Consider the following 22,379-nt stretch of genomic DNA (forward strand, 5'->3'; position numbering starts at 1 on the left):
AGCTCCGAATCCACATCACCACTTCATACAGACCGATCTGACACAGAGAGAGCGCCTCGGACATGCTGATCTGCAGCCTCCTCATCCTCGAGTTCGTCTTACTCCTTTTATAACTGGGAAAGAGTGTGAGAGAGAGAGAGAGAGAGAGAGAGAGAGAGAGAGAGAGAGAGAGAGAGAGAGAGAGAGAGAGAGAAAGAGAGAGAGAGAGAGAGAGAGAGACAGAAGAAAGGAATGGGAAAAAAGGGAAAATTACACAGAGAAAGAAAAACAAACAAAAAGACACGAACAAGCCATAGACAGAGTGACCGACGGAGAGAGGTAGCAAAAGAAGACAGGAGAGATTGAGGCAGATTTAGACAAAATACAGGAAGAGAGAGAAAAAGAGAAAGAAAAAGAGTAAAAGAGAGGAAAGGGAGGCAATGGACAGACAGACATAGAATAGAGTGATAGAGAGGATGTAAAGAAAGAGAGAAACAGGCATAGAGAGAGAAGGAGAAGGAGAGAAAGAGAGAGAAAAGGACAAAGAGACAGACATGAGGGAGAGATAGACATCACGGAGTGATCAAAAGAGAGAGATAGCAAAAAAAAAACGACAGGATGGAGAGATTGAGGGAAATGGATGACATGAAAGAAAAGACAAGAAGAAAGAGAAGGAGAGAGGTGAGGGAGAAAGAAGTGCGGGAGACAGAGCAATGGACAGACAAAGAAAAGAGTGATTGAGGGGATTTAAAGAAAAAAAGAATCAGGATTAGAGAGAGAAGGAAGGAGCGACATATAAAGAGAGAAAAGAAAGGAGGAATAGAGAGAGAAAGAGAGAAGGAGAGAGAGATTACAGCAGATTAAGTAAATTGACTGCATGTTGATTCGTGGTCGGAGTGAAGCAGCAGATCCTGCAATATTAACAATGTCTGGTTAGTAGCGTGTGTGTGTGTGTGTGTGTGTGTGTGTGTGTGTGTGTGTGTGTGTGTGTGTGTGTGTGTGTGTGTGTGTGTGTGTGTGTGTGTGTGGAGATAGATAGAGAAAGTGTGTGAGAGAGAGAGCGAGAGAGAGAGAGAGAGAGAGAGAGAGAGAGAGAGGGAGAAGTGTTGAGCTGAATGACCTCAGGGGGAAAAACAATGACTCTCCAAAAACTATCGCACACTTTCCTTCCAAACTGCTTTAAACCGACAAACAACACAAACATTCATCACGTCAAACAATTTCCTCTAACAGCAGCAGCCATGAGAGAGTACTCTAGATCAAAACGCTGACGTATATGTGTGTGTGTGTGTGTGTGTGTGTGTGTAAAGCTTCTTGACTTAACTTGACTTAGTGGGATTTGAACTTATAACCTTCTGATCAGACATCCAATATCTTAACCACTGAGCTGAGCCGAGTTTCTCTTGTGTGAATTTGTTGATGAAGAAAAAGAAAGTAGATGTTAGGTGTCACCCCGACTGCATCATCCGTCCCCTTCAATTCGCAGTCGATGACACCAGGACCAGACCGAGCTCCTCATCACCTCCTGGACACCCGACACGTTTTGTATCAGAGAGTACTTCCCTGTGCGTACGCTGCATACGGACGCTCTTAAGGCTGCCAGCAATCCCTGAGCGCGGTTGCGTAACTTCGGCGTGGCTTGAAAAGAGTCATGTTCAATATTTCATACGGGGACACGCAGGATTCAGTAGCACCTCAGGAGCAGCAGATGAATTATTAAAAGCGTGCCGGGGAGAAGGCTGTGAAGGCGAGCGAGTGACAGCTAGCGGAAGCTCGGCGTTCCGGCTCACGCGGACGTGCCCACTTCATTACCCTGCGCAAAATCACGTCTGTAAGGAGGTCCATTCATCACGTGCAAACGGAATCTTCTACACAACAATGACGTGGCGGTCTGGGAAACGCAGCTTTTCTCCACGATCCATATTTATCTGCGGTTGATTTTTTTATGCTCCGTTGGGAATTGGAGAATATTGATGATATTTTGGCAGGATTTTTTACATATTCTCAGGACCCACAACCCAGCTGATTTAATAAAAAAAGTCTAAGGTCAGGAGGTCAGGTGAAGAAGGAGGGCAGAATTTTTCCTTCTTACGACTGCTAGAAATTCGGATAATGTTGGTCCGGAACGAGTGATATTGGCACAATATTGGCATTGTGCTACCTTTTTGTGATTTTTTTCAAGATTTTCTACTATTTGAAAAAATGTTAAGTTCATGACAATAGTATTTTTTATTTTTTTATTTTAGCTATTTTTTTTTATCATGTATGTTCGTCCGGCTCGTCAGCTGTTAAACTGGTCGTCTTAATCACTTTTGTTGTACACAAAACAAGAAAAAACCAAAAAGCAACATCTCACTCCTATGACTTATGATACCATATGATTAATCATTATATACAATATACGGACAAAAATGATTGGGGCATTTGAATGTTCCAGTCATATGTGGTTCTTCAACAAAATATTACCCCATACTTGGATGCACACAATTGTCTTTGAAAGTGTTGCATAGAATTTTCCCTTCCCTAGAACTAGGAGACCCAAACCTGTTCCAGCATGACAATGCACAAAGCAAGCTCCATGAAGATCTGCTTTACCTGGGTGGGATGGGAATGGAAGAATCAGATTAGCAACGGTTGCACAACTCCCGATGTGCACATGACAATGTCTTTTGGCACACTAACTTATAAGGGTCGGTGCTCCCTGTGACTGCGCGTGCGGGCTTGTGCTGCCATCTGCTGGCATGTTAAAAAAAAAAAACTCGAAACATATAACTTATTATATATGTGTATATAAATATGTATATAAATATATATATATATATATATATATATATATATATATATATATATATATATATATATATATATATATGTATACACACACACACACACACACACACACACACACACACTCACACACACACACACACACACTCACACACACTCTGTGTATAAAACTATGTGCCCAAATAACAGATTTCCATTTTCCTGACCCCTCACACTCCACCCAGTGCTTTTGCCTTGTATCGAACCGTGGAATATCCGCTTACGTTATGAATGATGTGTCTCGAAGGGGAAATTCCTCCTGCCTTCTGGCACATTTATAAATATTTAAAGCGCTGTATTGAATTGCACACTACACACTGGTCTTTTTGTCATGTACACCTACCACACAGGTCACTTTATAGGTGTACAGTTACTGACCCTGGCCCATCTGTTGCTATGTACATCGTATCTGCGCTCTTCTAGAGCTCATCCATCAATGGAAAAGCAGCCGAGATATTTGGGTGGTTATTATGACATCGTTACCTGCCTTATGAGATGTACACACACACACACACACACACACACACACACACACACACACACACACACACACGCACACACACAGACACAGACAACAGCCAGGTTTTGAAAGCAAACTGCACACACAGGAACATGCTTCTAATACAGAAACTTTTCAGTCATTCCAAATCCTGGATTCACAATACAAGACTTCCAAAGTGTAAACTGTCTACATTATTAATATCCTCTGGTCAATTTAAATATAAAAACATCCAGGAAACACATTTAGAATAAAACTGCCTATTAAACCCGGCTACAGCACAAAAAGCTACGACTGAGTGATGTGATGATAGTGGATTTTATCAAAACCGATAAAAATATACATGCTGATAGTTCCAGCAATCAACTGACCTCTACCCAAAGTTCCCTATTTATTAAAAGCTGAATGACAAGTTGTAAATTTGTATTTTTAAAGTTGGGAAATGTCCGTGGAATAAGTTAGTTCCAGTTATCGCTTACATTACAGCAGACGCAAATAAACCAAAACCAAAAAAGAACATAAATAAACGCAGATTGTCAAAAACAAATAGGAAACAAAAAAAAAAAACCTTGACAATGGAGACTCCTTACATAAGTAGTGAATAAACATCTAACAGAATTATTAATTTTTTTTCCAGACCTGTTTACATGTTGATCCTTATGTGTTATAGAACCTGTCGCTATGGAAACAGTAATGTATTAGAACGATTTAAAAGCATATGTAAATAATTGCAGTGAGAGGATTGTGGTTTGTAAAAACAAGGCCTCGGAGAGAAAACCGCGAGTTTACGATGGTAATTGCAAACACAAACTTGTACAGATAATAATGCTACAAAGACTCATAGATCAAACTGCATCAGTGTAAAAAACTTGCCATGTTCGTTATTCTTTCTTTCTCTCTATTTCTCTCTTTCTTTTTCTCTCATGTGTCCGGATGTCAGTGTGTTCGGGGTCTGGTAATGGTTTTTAAATCAGCATTCTGCACTCTGCTGCCATTTGTTTTTAATAAAGACGCACTCGGGCGGATGACATCGAGTTTCATGTCTGGATGCTTCTTTCTTTCCAAATTGCTTTCTCAGATTTTACAGTCGTCACCCCTCAACCCCGACATCACCCCCAAAACACGCATCCACACATCCGAACCCTTCCCCAAAAAAATGTGCAGCATTCTTAATTAAAACCCGTGCGAATAAATCAATGTGGCTGCTGACTGCTGAGAAAAGTACAATATAATCGTCCTATTGAGTCAGACCATTACACCAAACAGTCGAGTCGAGGCTCCTGGTTAAAAAAAAAAAAAAAGATATCGTCTTCAGTATTTCATCACATTTTATCGAGCAGTAATTTCCATATCTATACTCTAAAAACGTCCCACGAGGCGCTTATGAGGAGAGAGAACAGGCCGAACAGGCAGTGATTGAGATTGAAGTCGGAGAAATGACGTGATTTCAGAGAGAGAGAGAGAGAGAGAGAGAGAGAGAGAGAGAAGAGGAAGAGTGTAACGTGCTAAGGTAACACATTTTCAAGTCTTTTTCTAGTCAAGTGGTACAATATGAGAGCACTTTTGATAGACACTGACCACTGCAGATCAGGAACATCCCACAAAAGCTGCAGTTTTGGAGACGCTCTGACCCAGTCGTCTAGACGTCACAATTTGTCAAACTCCCTCAAATCTTTTCGGTCGCCCATTTATCCTCCTTCTAACATCAACTTTGAGGACAAAATGTTCACTTGATGCCAAATAAATAAATCCACCCACTAACAGGTGCCATGATGAAGAGATCATCAGTGTTCTTCACTTCACCACTCAGAATGTTATGTCTGATCAGTGTTTATATCTGAAAGTTCGATTGTTTGGATTTAAAAAAAGAACCAAAACCTCCACTTTTAAAAAATGAAAACCGCTAAACAACGTGAAAATGTTTTTTATTAAGGCTACAATTGTAACCTCGCCCCGGCACCTGGCGGAAAATAATTGTGTAACCTGACAGTCAGTTTGTCCAGAGATGTTCCACACCTCGGCGTGTTTTTCATTTCCTCACACATGCTCAGAGCGAGGTGTTTTGTAAGCTACGTGGCGTACAGAAGCAGACCCAATCCTGATCGATTTGCTTTGTAATCAGTCAAAATGTCCGCCGTCACATCGTCATCAGAAACGGAGTCTGAGTATGCGGAGTGCACGTGTTGTGCAAATGAGCAAACTTTTCAAAATGTTACTTCTGACTGAGACAAATCGGAAATATGTTTGCAAAGCTTTCACTTTGAGAAGGGTTTTCCCAGACTGCTACACAGATGTGTGTGTGTGTGTGTGTGTGTGTGTGTGTGTGTGTGTGTGTGTGTGTGTGTGTGTGTCACCTGGCGAGGGCCCGTGTACAGCAGCGGCTCATGCTGATAAAGGAGCTGGAGCTGGCGCGGGTCTGCAGCACCGTCTCAATGCCCCTTAGGAGGTCGTTGGTCTTCAGCAGCAGCAGCATCTGCCGAGGAACCCGATTCAGCAGCTCGCTGATCTGAGGAAGGTACATCGCTGCGTTCGTGCGAATCTCCACATCCTGAAAGGTGCACATACACACACACACACACACACAGACAAACATACCGTTTACCTCATCTAATTTCATTCCTCAACATTTGTAACATCTAAGTCTACAGTTTTCAGAAGTTCTAACCCTCAGGATTCTGACTGCTGTCAATCCAGTTTCTGTAATGGCACCAACTGTTTTTTTATTCCAAAGGAGAAGAAATTGATTTGGTCAAAGATACACTTACGAGGACATTTTCAAGATGGACTTTTCAAGAAAAGCTGGACGTAAAGGCCGGCCCTAACAGATCCAATCAGTTTATAAGCTTTTTCATGAACCATTTATTTTATTGTGTATTCTTTCTTGTAGAATTTGCACAAAAACAAATACAAACTGCCTCAAAAAGTACTTTTGCACAGAAAACCCGTGTGGACTGGTTTTTTTTTGGCATTTTCTGAGGTGAATATCGATGCTTCTGCTGGAGATGATGTATGCAGGAGATGCAGCTCTGGCTACAGTGAAAGGAGACATGTTGTATTGTGTTTATTGGGTTTCTTGTTTCAGTGATGACATTCATTTTCGCTGTATGAGTTTCCTGTCTGTGATGCAGTGCTCTGTTCTACTGCACTTCTCTATAATACTGATGTTTTCTACAGATGTGGCGTCATAATGATAGTATTAAGAGGTGGATTGAATCAGGAAGGACACCACTGAAGGCCTTGGGTTGAAATGTACGGCCCTCCAGTGACTATAAACATTACTATTTATAACTATAAACAGATAAAAAGTACATTTTGATTTGTAATAAGAAAAAACAAACACCAGTAAAATAAATAAAACACACTCTGGAACATGCTATTGGTAAAAATAATTAACTTCTGAGGTAAAACCAGTCAATATGCTTCTTTAAACTACTTCAACGATAGTTTTTTCCTGTTATACTTTACTCAAATAATTATGGACATTGTTGTCTGTTTATTTGGCTATAAAATAATGCAAGAAATAGGGCCAGATGTTGGTAAAAGTAGCCAACTAGCCTGAAAATGGAGTCCTACATTCATATCAGCCACGACACAGATTTTCATCGTATCCACTAAAGCTGAAAATAGAGCTTGTTTAGCATGATCTCTTCTACAGAATGCTAACTAAACCTAACTAAGCCTCAGTTATTATATCAGGCTGGAGTATTTTGTGTGTGTGGTGGTGTATCGGCTTTAAACAAGCTGTGGGGAAACTCTCGCTACACGACTTGCCCATCTGCCATGAAATACCCACAGTGAAGAGTGAAGAAGAGTCGCAGGAAGGAACGCAGAGGCTTATTTCGCAGGCAACTGAGAAGCTAAGTGCCTGAAAACTGTGACAGTGAAGATTAGCTGTTCTGGCTCTCGACATCAGTAACCCGAGTCAGTGCTGAGAGGACATTTCTGCTGAGGGGGAAAAAATATATCATGCTTCCCTTCCTATTATAGACAGTTTGATGGAAGTATTTGAAATTCAATTGAAATGTGAATTTTTGTACTGCAGCAGCTCAGGACAGCTCCACTCCAATCAGCACACAACGAGGAACATTACAGATGAACCCTCAGAACCTTCAGAACCACAGAACCTTCGGAACCTTCCAAACTACAGAACCCTCAGAACCATGGAACCTTCAGAACTATAAACCCCTCAAAACCTTTAGAACCACAAAACCCTCAGAACCACAAAACCTTCAGAACCATAGAACCCTCAATACCACAAAACTTTCAGAACCTTCAGAACCTCAAAAAAGGAAGGAAGGAAGGAAGGAAGGAAGGAAGGAAGGAAGGAAGGAAGGAAGGAAGGAAGGAAGGAAGGAAAACAAGTAGGGAAGATGGTGAACAAAGAAAGAGAAATGGAGACAAAAGTGGAATAAAGAGGAACTACCAAGAACAGTCCAGAGAACAGACAAAAATTAGGAAGAAAAAATAGAAGGAAGAAAGGAGGGAAGGGATGAAAGAAGGAAGATGGTGAACAAAGAAAAAATAAATAAGCAATAAATAAGAAAGAAAGAAAGAAAGAAAGAAAGAAAGAAAGAAAGAAAGAAAGAAAGAAAGAAAGAAAGAAAGAAAGAAAGAAAGAAAGAAAGAGAACTGTATTATACGATGACTTGGAGAAAGCGCTGGTGGTCATTTCTGTAGTGTGTAGCGTTTTATTGTTCTGTGGATTGTGCTGTTATTCACATCATCGATAATGAATTTCCTTTGCATTAATGCATCAGTGATCAGGTTCAAAAGCCAAGCGACTGCAATCAATCACATCTCGCGCCTGTAAATTCGAGCGTGATACTTTACGCTTTAGCAGCATGTCGATTCGGCAAGCAACAATAAGCTACTCAGATTTTTAATCATGTATTGACTGATTTTTATGTGTCTTATGTTAGTTTATAACGCTCCTAGTTCTAGATAAAAAAAGTAAAAGGAATTTTCACTTTTAATGTTAATCTCCAAATATGTAGATAATGGATCTGTAGAAACAACTTTGTGGAAGTGACTCTGTAGAAACTATAGAAACAACTCTGTGGAATCAACTTTGTAGAAATGACTGAAAAAGACTGTAAAAACGACTCTGTGAAAGCAACTCGGTAGAAATGCTTGTTAAAATGACTCTGTAGTAACGACTTTCTAGAAATGACTCTGTGAAAACAAATCTTTAGAAATGATTCCAGAAGAACGGCTTTGTGGCAACGACTCAGTAAAAAAGTCTATGTAGAAAAGACTCCATAAAGCAACTCTGTAAAACATGACTGTAGAAATAACAACTGTATGAAAACGACTTTTTGGAAACAGCTCTTTAGAAACAACTCAGTGGAAAGAACTTTGTAAAAACAACTGTAGAATCGACTCTGCGGAAATGAATCTGTAAAATTGATGTTTTATCTCCCATTTCCTTCTTCATCACGCTGCATTAATAACAGCCAGTTGTGATGTAACCAGGCTTAGAAAGATCTTGATTTTGCAAAATCTCAATCCTGGAAAAAGATAAGGAAGAGGAAGAGGAAGGAGGTAAAGGTCTTCAGGGTGTCTGCTGACTGTTCCTGTAAACATGATTGTGTCATGATTCAGATAAAAACTGGACCATGTGACGTACGTCCTAATCTGAAACACTGCCCCGGCATCAGCATCACCAACAAAGAGACTGAGATGCATGAGCCACATGTGTGCATGTGCATGTGTGTGTTTGTGTGTGTGTGTGTGTGAGCTCAGCCTCTCTCAGTTAGAAATGGTTTTGCTGGCATACCTATTCTAGCTGATGGAATTCATCCAGGGATTATTTGGACTGAAAAATGGACCTGCTTTATAAACATCCCTCTCAAGCCAAGACAAATTAAAAGTCCCCTGCGATGCACAAAACAGTTTAATTTATTTGTATTTATTTTTTATATTAATAAACTATATACTCATAAATTCTCAAAATGTAGTGACTGGTGGGTTAAACCCATGACAATTTTTTTTTTTTTTTAGCAAACAATTTTTTTTGCTTACAAAAAAGAATGCTAATTCTTTGTATTTAATTCATTTTTAATGTGGCAAAAATTTAATTCAAGAACCTGATGTAAAGCTACCGCCAGCATGCTTCACCATGAACATTTAGTTTCTTTATATTTCTTTATTCCTTTAATAACTGTAAATCTTCTGGTTAAAAACTGTTGCAAAGTTCATTAGCCAATGAGAGTAAAGCTTTGTTTAGCCCCACCCCAAAATTTTTGTGAGAATAGAGAACATAAACTTGCCAAGCATTAATCAGAAACTCAGGCAGAGCAATCATGCAAGGACAAAAATTTGAGAACACATAAGATTATGTGCTTCTTTTTGAACATCCAATTCCACATTTAGCCCCCATTTGCTGTTATAATAACCTTCACTCTTCTGGAGGATGTTCCACTAGATTTTGTGAAGATTTGTGGAGATTTGTTCAGCTTCAAGGGTGTTAGTAAAGCGAGGAGGTCTGGAGTGCAGCCAGCGATCACATTCATTCCAAAGGTCTTCAATAAGGTTGGAGCTCTATAGCAGGAGATCGTCCCCCAAATCCAAGCCATGTAAAGCAGATCTTCATGGAGCTGGCTTTGTGCACAGGGGGATTGTCATGCTGGAACAGGTTTGGATCGACTCATTCAAATAAAGTGAAAATCGGATGCTACTTTGTGCTAATAGTTTGGTAAAGATCCACATCTGGGAGAGTCTCAATAATTTGGTGCATATATTTAACATCAAGGATCAAGCATTTTATATGTAAGAGTGGACTGAATAGAAAAGACATAACCTGGTTCTTCTATGAGTTTGCAGGTGTTCGAAGAAAAAAAAAAAAAAGCACCCTGTACAAACATTATTTCCAGCCTTAAAACCTACAAAGGAACATTTAATGAGCAAATAAAAAAAAGTAGGTCCAAGATTTTGATTCTTAGAATTTATACACAGTGTGCAGTGTATAACACACGGTACTGTAGCTCCCAGTGTCACCGCAGCAGGGTGTGTTTGAGAGTTTTTCTCATGTCAGCTGTTTCAGCCTGCTGATTTTTTTTTTTTTTTTATTGCGACAGGAGGTTCGACCAGTCGGCGCTTTGATTTAACTGCGAAATTGCATCATGCCCTGAGGATGGAGGACTATTTTTTCAGAGCGGACCTTTTGAAAAAAGTAAGCCACACCAGCACGTAGGTTTCTCCTGGAACAGACGCTCAGAGCAGAGGCTTAACGCTGTGGGTTTAGCCGAGTACTCAAGCCTATAAAGTCCTGAAGACTCACAAGTGGTGGGCAGTCAGTAGTCAAGAGCACTTCAGAAAGAGGCCCAGACTCAGACATTTCTCTCTCTCTCTCTCTCTCTCTCTCTCTCTCTCTCTCTCTCTCTCTCTCGCATAGGAAAATTCAGAAAAAACAGACAGTTGGGATATTCCTCCTTTTTTTTTTTTTTTATGGGATGTCTTCACCAGTTAACACAGCTCCAGGGCAGCCATTATAAGGCCCGGTGCTGATCAGCTGTATGAACGGTCCAAAGAAAGCTCTCCCCTGAGACAAACACAAAGGCAATCACGCAGGAGGAAGGTTGATCTTCGGGTCTGCCAACACTATTCATTATTAATGTGCAGAAGCTTTTCACAAATGCTCAAAAGCAGTGGGCCAGGTTTAACAAACTAACTGGTTTCGATGGTTAAAAAAGATGTGCTGTCTTATGTTCAGAAATATAAATGAATAAAAAATAATAATAAATAAATCATGGAAACACATTGTGTCCCAAAGGCAGGTTCCTGAGTAGGCAGCATTTCTAGCATTTATTTCTAGAAAAAATTAAGTAAAATGTCTCTTTCAGAAAAATTGTGAAAGATTGGAGCCATATAAACAAATGCAACACTGCATCACTGCATACGCACCTGATACACTCTGGATACGGTCTGGATACTCTCCTGAAACATTCTGGATACACTCCTGATACACTATAAATACACTCCTGATACACTTATAATACATTCTGGATACACTCCTGATACATTCTGGATACACTCCTGATACATTCTGGATACACTCCTGATACATTCTGGATACACTCCTGATACATTCTGGATACACTCCTGATACATTCTGGATACACTCCTGATACATTCTGGATACACTTCTGATACATTCTAAATACTCTTCTGATACACTTATAATACATTCTGGATACACTCCTAAAACATTCTGGATGCACTCCTGATACATTCTGGATGCACTCCTGATACATTCTGGATGCACTCCTGATACACTCCTGATACCTTTTAAATACACTTCTGATACACTTATAATACATTCTGGATACACTCCTGATACATTCTGGATACACATCGATACATTCTGGTTGCACTCCTGATACATTCTAAATACACTCCTGATACACTTATAATACATTCTGGATACACTCCTGATACATTCTAAATACACTACTGATACACTTATAATACATTCTGGATACACTCCTGATATACCCTGAAAAAAATGCTGGTGCTCTCATGATACACTCTCACTACACTCTTGAACAAGAGTCAAGTGAGAGTAATCAGACAGCGAACACTTTTAGACTGACATCAGGTGTTTCATGCATCCATTTTACTGGAACTCACTCTCTCTCTCTCCTCTCTCTACTCTCTCTCTCTCTCTCTCTCTCTCTCTCTCTCTCTCTCTCTCTCTCTCTCTCTCTCTTTCCAGGACCACCCCCCCCCCCCTTCACATCAGCACCAGTGATTGCAAATCACTATTCAAGCTGAAAACAAGCGCTTCACTGCCACAATGCATGCAAATTACACTAATTTCAATGCACCAATAATGTTCTTGACTTTTGTTCCTGACTTGTCGAGTAAACAGAATGGAACACGCCGAGCGGACTGCAGGGCAGAGAGCTTTTTACATTTACAGGCAAAACAAAACTCGCTAACGTAGTTTGTGCTGCGCTCTTCTGGTTTACGCCTCCGTCTCAGATGTTGTAGTAAAAAGTGAAGGAGGACTAGAAACTTAAAGCAAACAGAATAAAAATAAGGGTGTACTTTTCAAATAAGCTCATTCTCTGTATTCGATTGTTTTGTGTCCCGTCATTGATTCGTTGCCTTATGAACTTTCGATTCAGTGCATGTTCAGTGCGTGTTCCATGCAAAGCTTTTTACATGCGGAACATCATTCAAACCTGAGGTCCCTCTGGAACGTATTTAGTGGTGGACCTCAGTTTGTTTGGTCTCTGACTGGCGCTTTGTGTGCACTTTCATTATTTTAATTATCAAACTTGAAAACATACATAACAATGCCAGGGGTATAAAAAAGAAAGTAGAGTTAGCGCAGTGTCACTGTGGCGACTCACATCGTAGCTGAAATACAATTTGTAGCGGGTTGTATTTGCGCATGCGTGAAATCGAGCTACTTCCTGGTCATCGCTCACGCTAGCTATTACGACCCGTTTACGTTTTATGTCCAGCTTCAAGGATTTTTAATAAAAGGAGAAAATCCTGACAATTCTGCATATTGAGGGAGTGAATGAATGAAGGATGGAAGGAATGAAGACTAAAGTTAAAGTATACTAAAATAAGTAGAAGTCGATCATATCTTTTTATGATCATAAATTCAATATTAAGTGTAAAACACACTTTTATTTAATTTTATTCAAATTCTATTTAGCAAAGCATTCTAAAAACAAAAAAATGAGAGAGAGAAAAAAGAACGCACTTCTTTTTCCGTATATTTACTCGCGTTTGTTTAGAGCACGTTTGTCTTCTTGTGTAATGAGAAATGGAGGTAAACAAATAGAGGGATGGCTGTGAAAGGCAAAGCGTGAGAGAGAAAGCGAGAGAGAGAGAGAGAGAGAGAGAGAGAGAGAGAGAGAGAGAGAGAGAGAGAGAGGAGCGTAATCCCGAGCACTCGCGGTCGCACCGAGGGCTAATAAGGCTGCGTTTTACAGAACCCAGGCTACGGGAGCAGGAGGATAATTGCCGAGACAGACCCCGAATAAATGATGGAGAGAGACGAGCCTTTCATCTGCTGTAAACAGAGTCGGACCTAACGAGAAGGCGGGTCTGTATTGACCAGAGCTTTTCTTTTTCTCTACAGCAATAATGGCATGTGTTAATAAAAATAAATAAGTCGGAGTGGCATGGGCCCGCCTCCACCTGCCTGCACCGGCGCTGCTGACAGACGGTGCTGAACGTCTTCAGGGACGAGAAGTGGGAACGTCTGTCTGCGCTATTGATTTTATACTGCGAGCTCTATTTATTCCCTTCACTGCTGTTTATTTATTTCAGTTGCATAAATACATCAAATCTGTAAAAAAAATACAAATTAAAAATAAAAACCGACAAAATCAATTATTCCAAAAAAATCCCTTTATTTTTAACTAAAGTATGCTAATCCTTACATTCGCTTATGCTAATACTCACTGACACAATGGTGTGATGAAATGGAGTTACCACACACAAGTTGCAGTTTGTCGAACAAAAGTTGATCCTGAACTTCTTTATTTTTCTAAAATCGCAGCAATTAATCAAAGATGCTTTTTTTTGCTTGTTTTTTTTATCCATTTATAGTTACAGCTACATGATGCAGGAAGCCTCTTAGTCTCATTCAATCTCATTCAATCTCTCTCTCCTTCACTTTGTCTAATTGATTCTCTCTCTTTCTGTCTCCCCATCACTCCTCTTTCAGTTTCTGTCTGTCTGCAACTCTCCATCCATCTATCTTTTTCTCGAAATCTTCCTCTATCTCTCCCTCTCTTTCTGCCTTTTACCCTCTCGGTTTCTCTTTCTGTCTTTCTCTCTCTCTCTCTCTCTCTCTGCATCTTTGTTTTCATTTAAGTTTCTCTGTCTCGATCTCTTTCACTCTCTCTGTCTCCCTCTGTTTTTTCGTCTATCTCTCCCTCGCTCCCCTTTTTGTTTTACTTCCGACTGTCTCTCTGCATCATTCCATCCTGCTGTCTGTCTCTCCTAATCTCCCTCTATCTCCATCTCACCTTATGTCTGTCCCCCTATTTCTCCCTCACTCTTTCTTTCTTAAACTTTCAGCTGTCTGTCTGCATCTCTCTCTATGCCTGGCTATATTTCCCAATCCCTATCTGCCTCCCATCCACTCTCTGTATCTCTTCCTGTCTGTCTGTCTGTCTGTCTGTCTCTTCCTCCCTATCTTCCTTTGTCTCTCCCTTGCTTCTTCTTTGTTTATCTTTTTCTTTCTCTGTCTGGATCTCTCTCTCTGTATCTCTTCCTCTGTCTCTCTTTCCTTCTTCCTCTATCGCTGTCTGTGTCAGTCTTAATCCATTGCTTTATCTTTTGCTTTATCCGCCTGTCTTTCTGGATCTCTCTCTCTCTCTCTCTCTCTCTCTCTCTCTCTCTCTCTCATCTTTTACTTTCTCTGTCTGTTTGACTGAATCGCTTACTTTATCTCTGTCAAGCTGTTTGTTTTTCTTTTGCTTTCTTACTTTTACCTGTCTGGATCTCTTTCCTTCTTCCTGTATCCCTCCCTCTCTCTCTCTCTCTCTCTCTCTCTCTCTCTCTCTCTCTGTGTCTCTTTGTTTCGGCTTCTCTCTTGTAGACTAACCTGTTTAAAAAGCGTATAAACTGAAAGCTCTACAAATACACTGCCAAGTGTGTGAGTGTGTGAGTGTGCGTGTGTGTGTGTGTGTGTGTGTGTGTGTGTGTAGAAATCAGATCTCTCTCTCTATCGTTCTCTCTCTCCTTCATCCTCGTGCAGATTAAACGTCCGTGCTGAGATTACGCCACTGACTCAGACGAGGTGCACTTTGTAGACTCGAGTCTCCGTAATGAGCAGCCGGTGGCGCAGGAGCGCTCGGGCCCGATTTGAAGTTTGATTGACTGGGGGCATCTCTCGGCCCCGCGTGCGCTTTCAGCATCATCTTTTCAATTACAGCTGCCGCTCGGCCTTGTGGGTGAGAGGTAATTCTCCGCTTTTAGCTCACCGTACTGTATTACACCGCATTTAACCGCCGGCGAGGATGCGGCGCGAGGCGACGTGGCAGAAACAAAGCAGAGCTGCATGCTTTCGAGATTAACGGCGAATGTCACGTTTATTCATTCGGTGATCGCAAAATTCACTCGATACTCCACAGCGATTAGGGTCCTGTGTTTAACTTTTCTTTATTCTAGAGCTACAATTATCCAGACCAATTACCTGTACAGGCTCTAACCTGTACAGGTGAACAATTGAGGGTTAGGGGCCTTGGTCAAGGGCCCAGACACAGGCAGCTTCCTGGAGCTGGGATTTGATCTCACAACCCTCTGATAAGTCCAACAGCTTAACCACTGAGCTACTGTATGACTTGCATGTAATGTGAAGTTTTGCAGTTTATGTGTGTTCCTAAACCTTTTCATGGTATATTTCTGAGGAACATTGTGAAACTTTAACATTTTTACTTTAATTAGAAATTAGAACCGATTTACGTCATAACTACATTTCACCTCGTAATTTGACAACTTATTGGAAACTGGCCCCAGGAACACAGCAGGGTTCAGTTTTAATTTATGAAGCGAATTGTAAATCGAGCAACAGCAAACCATTCAACAAAATAGACATTATGTAACTTCTGGTTATACCAATGCTCTTTTTGACCGTATAGTACACGCTTATAGAAGATTTTATTTTATAATTACACATCAGAATCATATTTATTTCCAATTATCATGAGTTATGTGTATTTGTCATTGTGTTTTGGTGCTATAAAAATATTAAAAAGTATAAACAACTATGAAAAAAACTTTCTGCTTTTTCCATTAGGGGTCGCCACCGCGGATCATCCGTATTCATGATCCGCATGTTTGATTTGGCTCATTTGATCTTTTTCTCACCTCTGGCTCACAGGGATAAACGTGATATCTACTTTAAAGCACAATATAAATTCAACTGAATGTGAATGTTTACACTTCCATCATTAAGGTCCACGTTTTCTTGACGCATTAATGAATTCTAGCAGAATGATGGTCTTCCCTTAGTGGCTCTCACATTTGTTTTAGAAAGGACGTGGCAACGTCTAGAGCTGTTTCTTCTTCTTCTTTTTTTCTTTTGCTTTATCGGAGTAAAGTGGGGATTTGTTTGAAAAAAGTGCCTTTACTACTCGACCTTTGCCACATTTCTAACAACTTGGTGCCGTGACCCAGATAACCAATGTGTTGATTTTATATTTATTAATATTTTTGGGGGACTAAGAATCTTTTCTTAGGTGAAAAATATACTGATTTTTTATATATATATATATATATATATATATATATATATATATATATATATATATATATATATATAGTGTATATATTCACTGATAGATACACTGTATGGCCAAAAGTATTGGGACACCAAAACCTAACATTTCCAGCCAAAAACAAAAAAAAGACTTTTTTTTCTATCATTTCAGCTTTTGTGTGCTGTATTACACTATGCAATTTGCTGCCATTGCGCGTGCACACACACACACACACACACACACACGCACACGCACACACGCACACACACACACGCACACACGCACACACACACACAACAATATCCAACTGGGTACTTTTCTCCCTGTGTTGTTTCTAGCACACTCTTTTCCTGAATGTGTGATAGAATATGTTCTTATCTCTGCTTTCTTCTGTAAATGAGACAGCCTCACCCCCCCCACTCACCCCGCCACCCTTTATTTTTTTGCTCATGTCACAGCTGTACATTTGGAAACAGCCTTTATAATTGCCTGTAATTATCTGAGACCAGACTTCTTCAAAACATCCTGGTAATTTGATGGAGTGGAAGCGAGGGGGCTGCGGGCGACTGCGTTAGTGAGAAGACGGTGAGCTTCGGCAGAGAGAAAAAAAAGGCGAAGCTGGAATGGAGGTAAGGCGCCTCGCTAAAACGGCACATCCTACACCAGGAGCTACGGACCAGGCCATAATTATCTCTGCAAAGCCTTCTGGTAATGAAGCCGCAAATAATAGGCACCTGCAGGAAACCACTCCGGGACGTCTCTGACTTGACTGAATAACCTTAAAAATTAGACCTGGATTGGGAGAGTTTGATTCTGGGGATGGGGGGTGTTTTTGTTTAAGAACTCGACGTTCGTTTCGTTTTCTGCGATTGATGTGAAGTGCGGTGGAGTGCGCCGGGGCTGAGTGCTCTTACGTAATGCATGTATAAATAAATGTCCCTGAAAATCCACAGATGGCCCCGTCCTCCCCCCACAGAGGCCAAGCTCCGGCCCTGGCGCTATCCTCCACCCGAGACTCGTTTACTAACGCTCACACACACACACACACACACACACACACACACACACACACACACACGAGAGCACTCAGAGCAGCAGGGCAACATGACAGCTCCAACTCCAACAGGTGGGCATCAGCTGATATAAACCAATACACACTACAGCTGCTTTATAACAGACCGAGATCAGAAAGAAAAACATCTCAACATCTTCATCTTCACTTCAGGATGTAAAGGTGCTTTATAATTCTCACGTGTATTTTACATCACAGTAAAATTATTTGATTTGCATATCTCAGTGATGTTTGGAAGCTGGGCTTAAAGCACATGGCCAGCCATTAAACAGCACCCCTGGAGCACAGAGGGTTAAGGGCCTTGCTCAAGGTCCCAAAAGTGGCAGCATGAACCCCCAGTCTTCTGATCAGTAATCCAATGCCTTAACCACTGTGCTACCACCCAAAAAAAAAAAAAAAAGGTTTTCACTTATCCCAACTTATCCCAGGAAGCTGGGCTCATAAAACAGCGCCCCTGGAGCAGTTAGGGTTAAGGGCCTTGTTTAAGGGCCACAAAAAGTCAGCTTAGCTATACCAGGGCTTAAACCCCCAACCTTCTGCTCAGCTTTGAGAGAATGGTCCACGTAGCAAAGACCAAAGTCAGAAATCTAACAATTTTTGTATACATGTTTAAAACACGTAATAAACATGTAAAATTTCTCAGAACAGGCCACATGAGGTACGAGTTAAAATTGCATGCTGATACCTCGGCGCTTGTGACGGGCGTGTGGCTGATGCCGGTGCTGACTGAGCTCCAGGAGCGGGCCGTGAGGACGCAGGAGAACAGAGGGTACAGGTCTCCGGCCCCCAGGCGTCTGCTGTAACGCTCGATCCCCTTCATGTCTCCCTTTATGAGACTCTGCCACAGTCTGCAGTAATCCAGACGAAACTCCGGCTTCAGCAACTTGCACAGAAAAAAAAAAAACACACACTCAATTTACTTTATTTCCTGATGGTGTAGCAATATTTCAGAAAAGATTAAAACATACTGCCTTATATTTACATCAGATTTCAGAGTTATGATATAGAATGTATATTAGGAGAATTAAAGTGTGGAGGTTTTTATAACATCAAATAATAAGGACTAACCTTTAATGATACAGACAGACAGACAGACAGACAGACAGACAGACAGACAGACAGACAGACAGACAGACAGACAGACAGACAGACAATTATATTATTATTTATATTTACAGTTTTTTTTTGCTGAACTACACTATACAAAAGTATTTACACACACACACACACACACACACACACACACACACACACACACACACACGTACACGGCAGCTCAAACATTTAAGTGACATGGCAATAAAAAAGTTTCTTTCGGCTTCTCCCGTTAGGGGTCGCCACAGCGGATCCTCCGCACGTTTGATTTGGCATATGTTTTTACGCTGGATGCCCTTCCTAACGCAACCCTCCCCAATTTATCCGGGCTTGGGACCGGCACTGAGAGTGGCTGGGGATGGTTCCCTGACCGGGAATCGAACCCGGGTCGCAGCGGTGAGAGCGCTGCATCTTAACCACTAGACCACCAGGGGACCATTTAAGTGACATGGCAATAAATGACTGTAAATCATTATATACACAGAGACAGAGGGAGAGAGAGGAAAAGAGTACGGTAATGAGAGAGAGGCCGGAAAAATTTGAGAGACTGAGAGAGAAAAAGAAAGAAAGAGACACTGAAAAAGAGAGATACTGTAGCAAGATGAGAAAGAGAAAGAGAACGAGAAAGGGAATGAGAAAGAGAAAGAGAAAGAGAGAGAGAGATATTGAATAAAGATTGAAAGGCCACAGGAAACAGGAAACAGGAAAGTGAAAGGGGGTAGAGTGTCACCTTGTTCTTTCTGCTCAGGTATTTTACCTGCTCCCAAATAAAATTATTATGCTGCCATATAAACCTGTTTCTCCAGACGTACTTAAAACCAAGAATATAACACTGGAAACGCATTAAAAGACCTTGAAATACATTTAAAAAGCTCAAACAGTGACTGTAACCTGGAGCAGTGAATAAAAGCATGGAAACCAGTTTCTCTTTGTGAACAGAACGGACCGTCTTATAAAACATCAGGGTTTAAAATAGAAATAAAAGAGTTCACAGACATGATGCAGTGTAAAATCCTCCACTGGAGGTCGGCAGATGTTTTGGGTAACAGCGGTTTTTGTAAAGTGTCTCCACTCTGGTTTAGTATCTTCATTAAAACCAAGAACATTTCTCCACTGGGTGTCCACCCTCCCACTTCAGATTTAAAACCTCAACACAGGCCCTGTAGAGCAGCTTCAAAGTTTATCTCCTCTTCACCCCTGCACTTCAGGAGGGGAACCTCCACACCCGTCGAGGTCGAGAGTGATGTCCAGCTGGGGAAAGGTTTCCTCCTCTGCAGGACCGGTCTCGCCGATTTTATAGTCTATTAGCTGTAGTGTAGTCCAGTGGTGTGGGAGCTGCTAGTGACAATCTTTGAGAAGACCAAAGCTCTGGACAGTGTGGGCGACCACCAGAGATTTCCAAACAACTCCCGTAGACCGGGGGCTCCTCCAGCAGCCAGTGTAGGTTTCCACATCCCTTAGTCTAAATTTATATTTTAACAAGTCCACAGTAAAAGACTGGTAATCCAGAAACGGGCTTAGATGTTTGCTAGCAGGTTTGTGCCAGAGAGACGACGCAGGCAGGTTGTTGATCGCCAGCGTTCGCCCCCTGTAGGACATTTTTGGAACCACCTGCTTCCATCTGCTCAGTCTGCCCTTGATTTGCTCTACAGTGCCCTCCCAGTTTTTATTTAAAAACTCGTTACTCCCCAGGTAGACATCAAGTATTTAAAAACACCTCTTATCCACACCAGGCCTCCTGGGAGTGTCGGCTCCACACCTCCCCACTCCCCGACTAAAACTGCTTCACTTTTTCCCCAGTTTACTTTCGCTGGCGGTAAAATTTCAAAGTCTTTTAAAACATAAATTAAAACTTTTACGTCTTTTTACGTGTGGAATGTTAAATCCAGAAAGACGACTTTTCAGGTTGATTAAAAGAGGTTCAATAGCTAGAGTGTAACTGTGTCTAACCCCTCCATACACTCTAAAAGGGGCACATAAACCACCATTAACCTTCAGTGCATAAACACACACACACACACACACACACGATTAATCCAAAATGTTTTACGAAAAAAAAAAATGCGGGGAAAAACGGCCAACCGCTCTCACGCTCGCCACACACCACTCTCACCCTTCCCCCGCACATGCGCAGAGAGAGCAAAAGAGAGAGAGAGAAAGAGAGAGAGAGAGAGAGAGAGAGAGAGAGAGAGAGAGAGAGAGAGAGAGAGAGAGAGAGAGAGAGAGAGAAAAAAACCGTGGGAAAGAAACAGAGAAGGTTAAAACAGACGGAAAAAAAAGAGGGATGGACAGAGAAGGAGAGAGACACTGAAAATGAGAGATACTGTAGATGAAAACGAGAGAGAGAGAGAGAGAGAGAGAGAGAGAGAGAGAGAGAGAGAGAGAGAGAGAGAGACATAGCGAGTGTAAGTTACACACAAAAAGGAGCGAGAAAGAGAAGGAGGTAAAGAAAGTGTCGCACTCAGAAGAAAAGAGAGAGAAGGAGAAAGAAAAATAATGATAGACACAGAAACACAATGAAAGAAGAGAGCCACAGAAAAGGAGAGACGAAGGTGCAAGGCACAGAGGGAGAAAGAGAAAGCATGAGAGAATGAAAGAAGGGGATTTGGGGGAGAGAGAGAGAGAAAGAGAGAGAGAGAGAGAGAGAGAGAGAGAGAGAGAGAGAGAGAGAGATTGAGAGAGAGAGAGAGAGAGAGAGAGAGAGAGAGAGAGAGAGAGAGAGAGAGAGAGAGAGAGAGAGAGAGAGAGGTCATTAACATGCAGCTTGAAGATAGCACCACTTTACCACTTCAGCACTTTAATTAATATGGCTACAACATACAGTAATCTGGCTGTGAACAAAAATAACACTCCAGCCAGGAATGAACATTCGGGGGGCCAAGCAGCGCTAAACTCCGGAGTCATTACTCGCAAATTGGTTCCATTATGAGGCGAACGAGTGGAGCAGCTCTCCAACACGCTCTCTTCTTTTATACGCCAGCATCGCTAGTGCATATTTATCACCAGATTATCTTCACAAATGCATTTACGGCTTCCACACACACACACGCGTTACAGGGGGACGTATGAAATGGACATGGTTCTACGCTCATTCGCAATGTGCATGCAAGCCAGCATGTATGTGTGTGTGTGTGTGTGTGTGTCAGTGCTGTCCTATAGAACATTGGTGGAGCTGCAGGTCGTCTCTAATGAAATGCTTTTATGCCACCGCAGCACCGGGGGCTCCACCGAGGGAGGCAGGGGGGCTAAATAATGGCAACAATTTGTCGTCACGTGAGCGCCGGGACCCCGGACCACGTCTCACCTGATACAAGCCGTGATCGAGTAAAACAATCTCCGTCTTGTTTCTTTCGGGGCACTTTCGCACGAGCACGTTGCCAGGGTGAGGGTCGCAGTGCACGAAACCGTTCACGAATATCATCTCGCTGTACATTCTGCCCAAATTCCTGGAAACCTGCAGGGGCGAGGAGGAAAGAAAAAGGTTACTATGATGTTTAACTTTTAAAAAATCAAGTGTATTCAAAAGTTTGTGGACACCCGAGCATAAGATTGGTACGTCTTTCTTTATATGAACATCCCATTCCACGTTTAGTCTCCATTCACTCTTATAGGAAGCTTTGGGGAAGATCTGCAAGGTCTTGTGGAGGTTTTTACATTCAACCAGAAGTCTGCGGAC

At 41.5% G+C, this 22,379-nt stretch overlaps 1 protein-coding gene across 2 annotated transcripts in view; it reads right to left on the minus strand.

Annotated features, from left to right (window-relative positions):
* adck1 (aarF domain containing kinase 1) overlaps window positions 1-22,379 on the minus strand; it is a 106,366-nt gene that overhangs the window by 566 nt on the left and 83,421 nt on the right. The window contains exons 8-11 of one of the 2 annotated variants that reach the window (XM_083551076.1): window positions 22,008-22,157; window positions 18,294-18,491; window positions 5,659-5,852; window positions 1-113 (exon numbers count right to left, since the gene is read on the minus strand). The exon at window positions 1-113 is cut by the window's left edge and continues 566 nt beyond it. In XM_083551076.1, coding sequence (XP_083407202.1) covers window positions 1-113; window positions 5,659-5,852; window positions 18,294-18,491; window positions 22,008-22,157 — 655 coding nt within the window. The remainder of the gene's footprint in view (window positions 114-5,658; window positions 5,853-18,293; window positions 18,492-22,007; window positions 22,158-22,379) is intronic. The other variant, XM_083551077.1, reaches the window with a different exon arrangement.

The sequence above is a fragment of the Silurus aristotelis genome, assembly GCF_946808225.1.
Source record: "Silurus aristotelis genome assembly, chromosome: 9".
In the NCBI taxonomy this organism is placed as follows: domain Eukaryota; kingdom Metazoa; phylum Chordata; class Actinopteri; order Siluriformes; family Siluridae; genus Silurus; species Silurus aristotelis.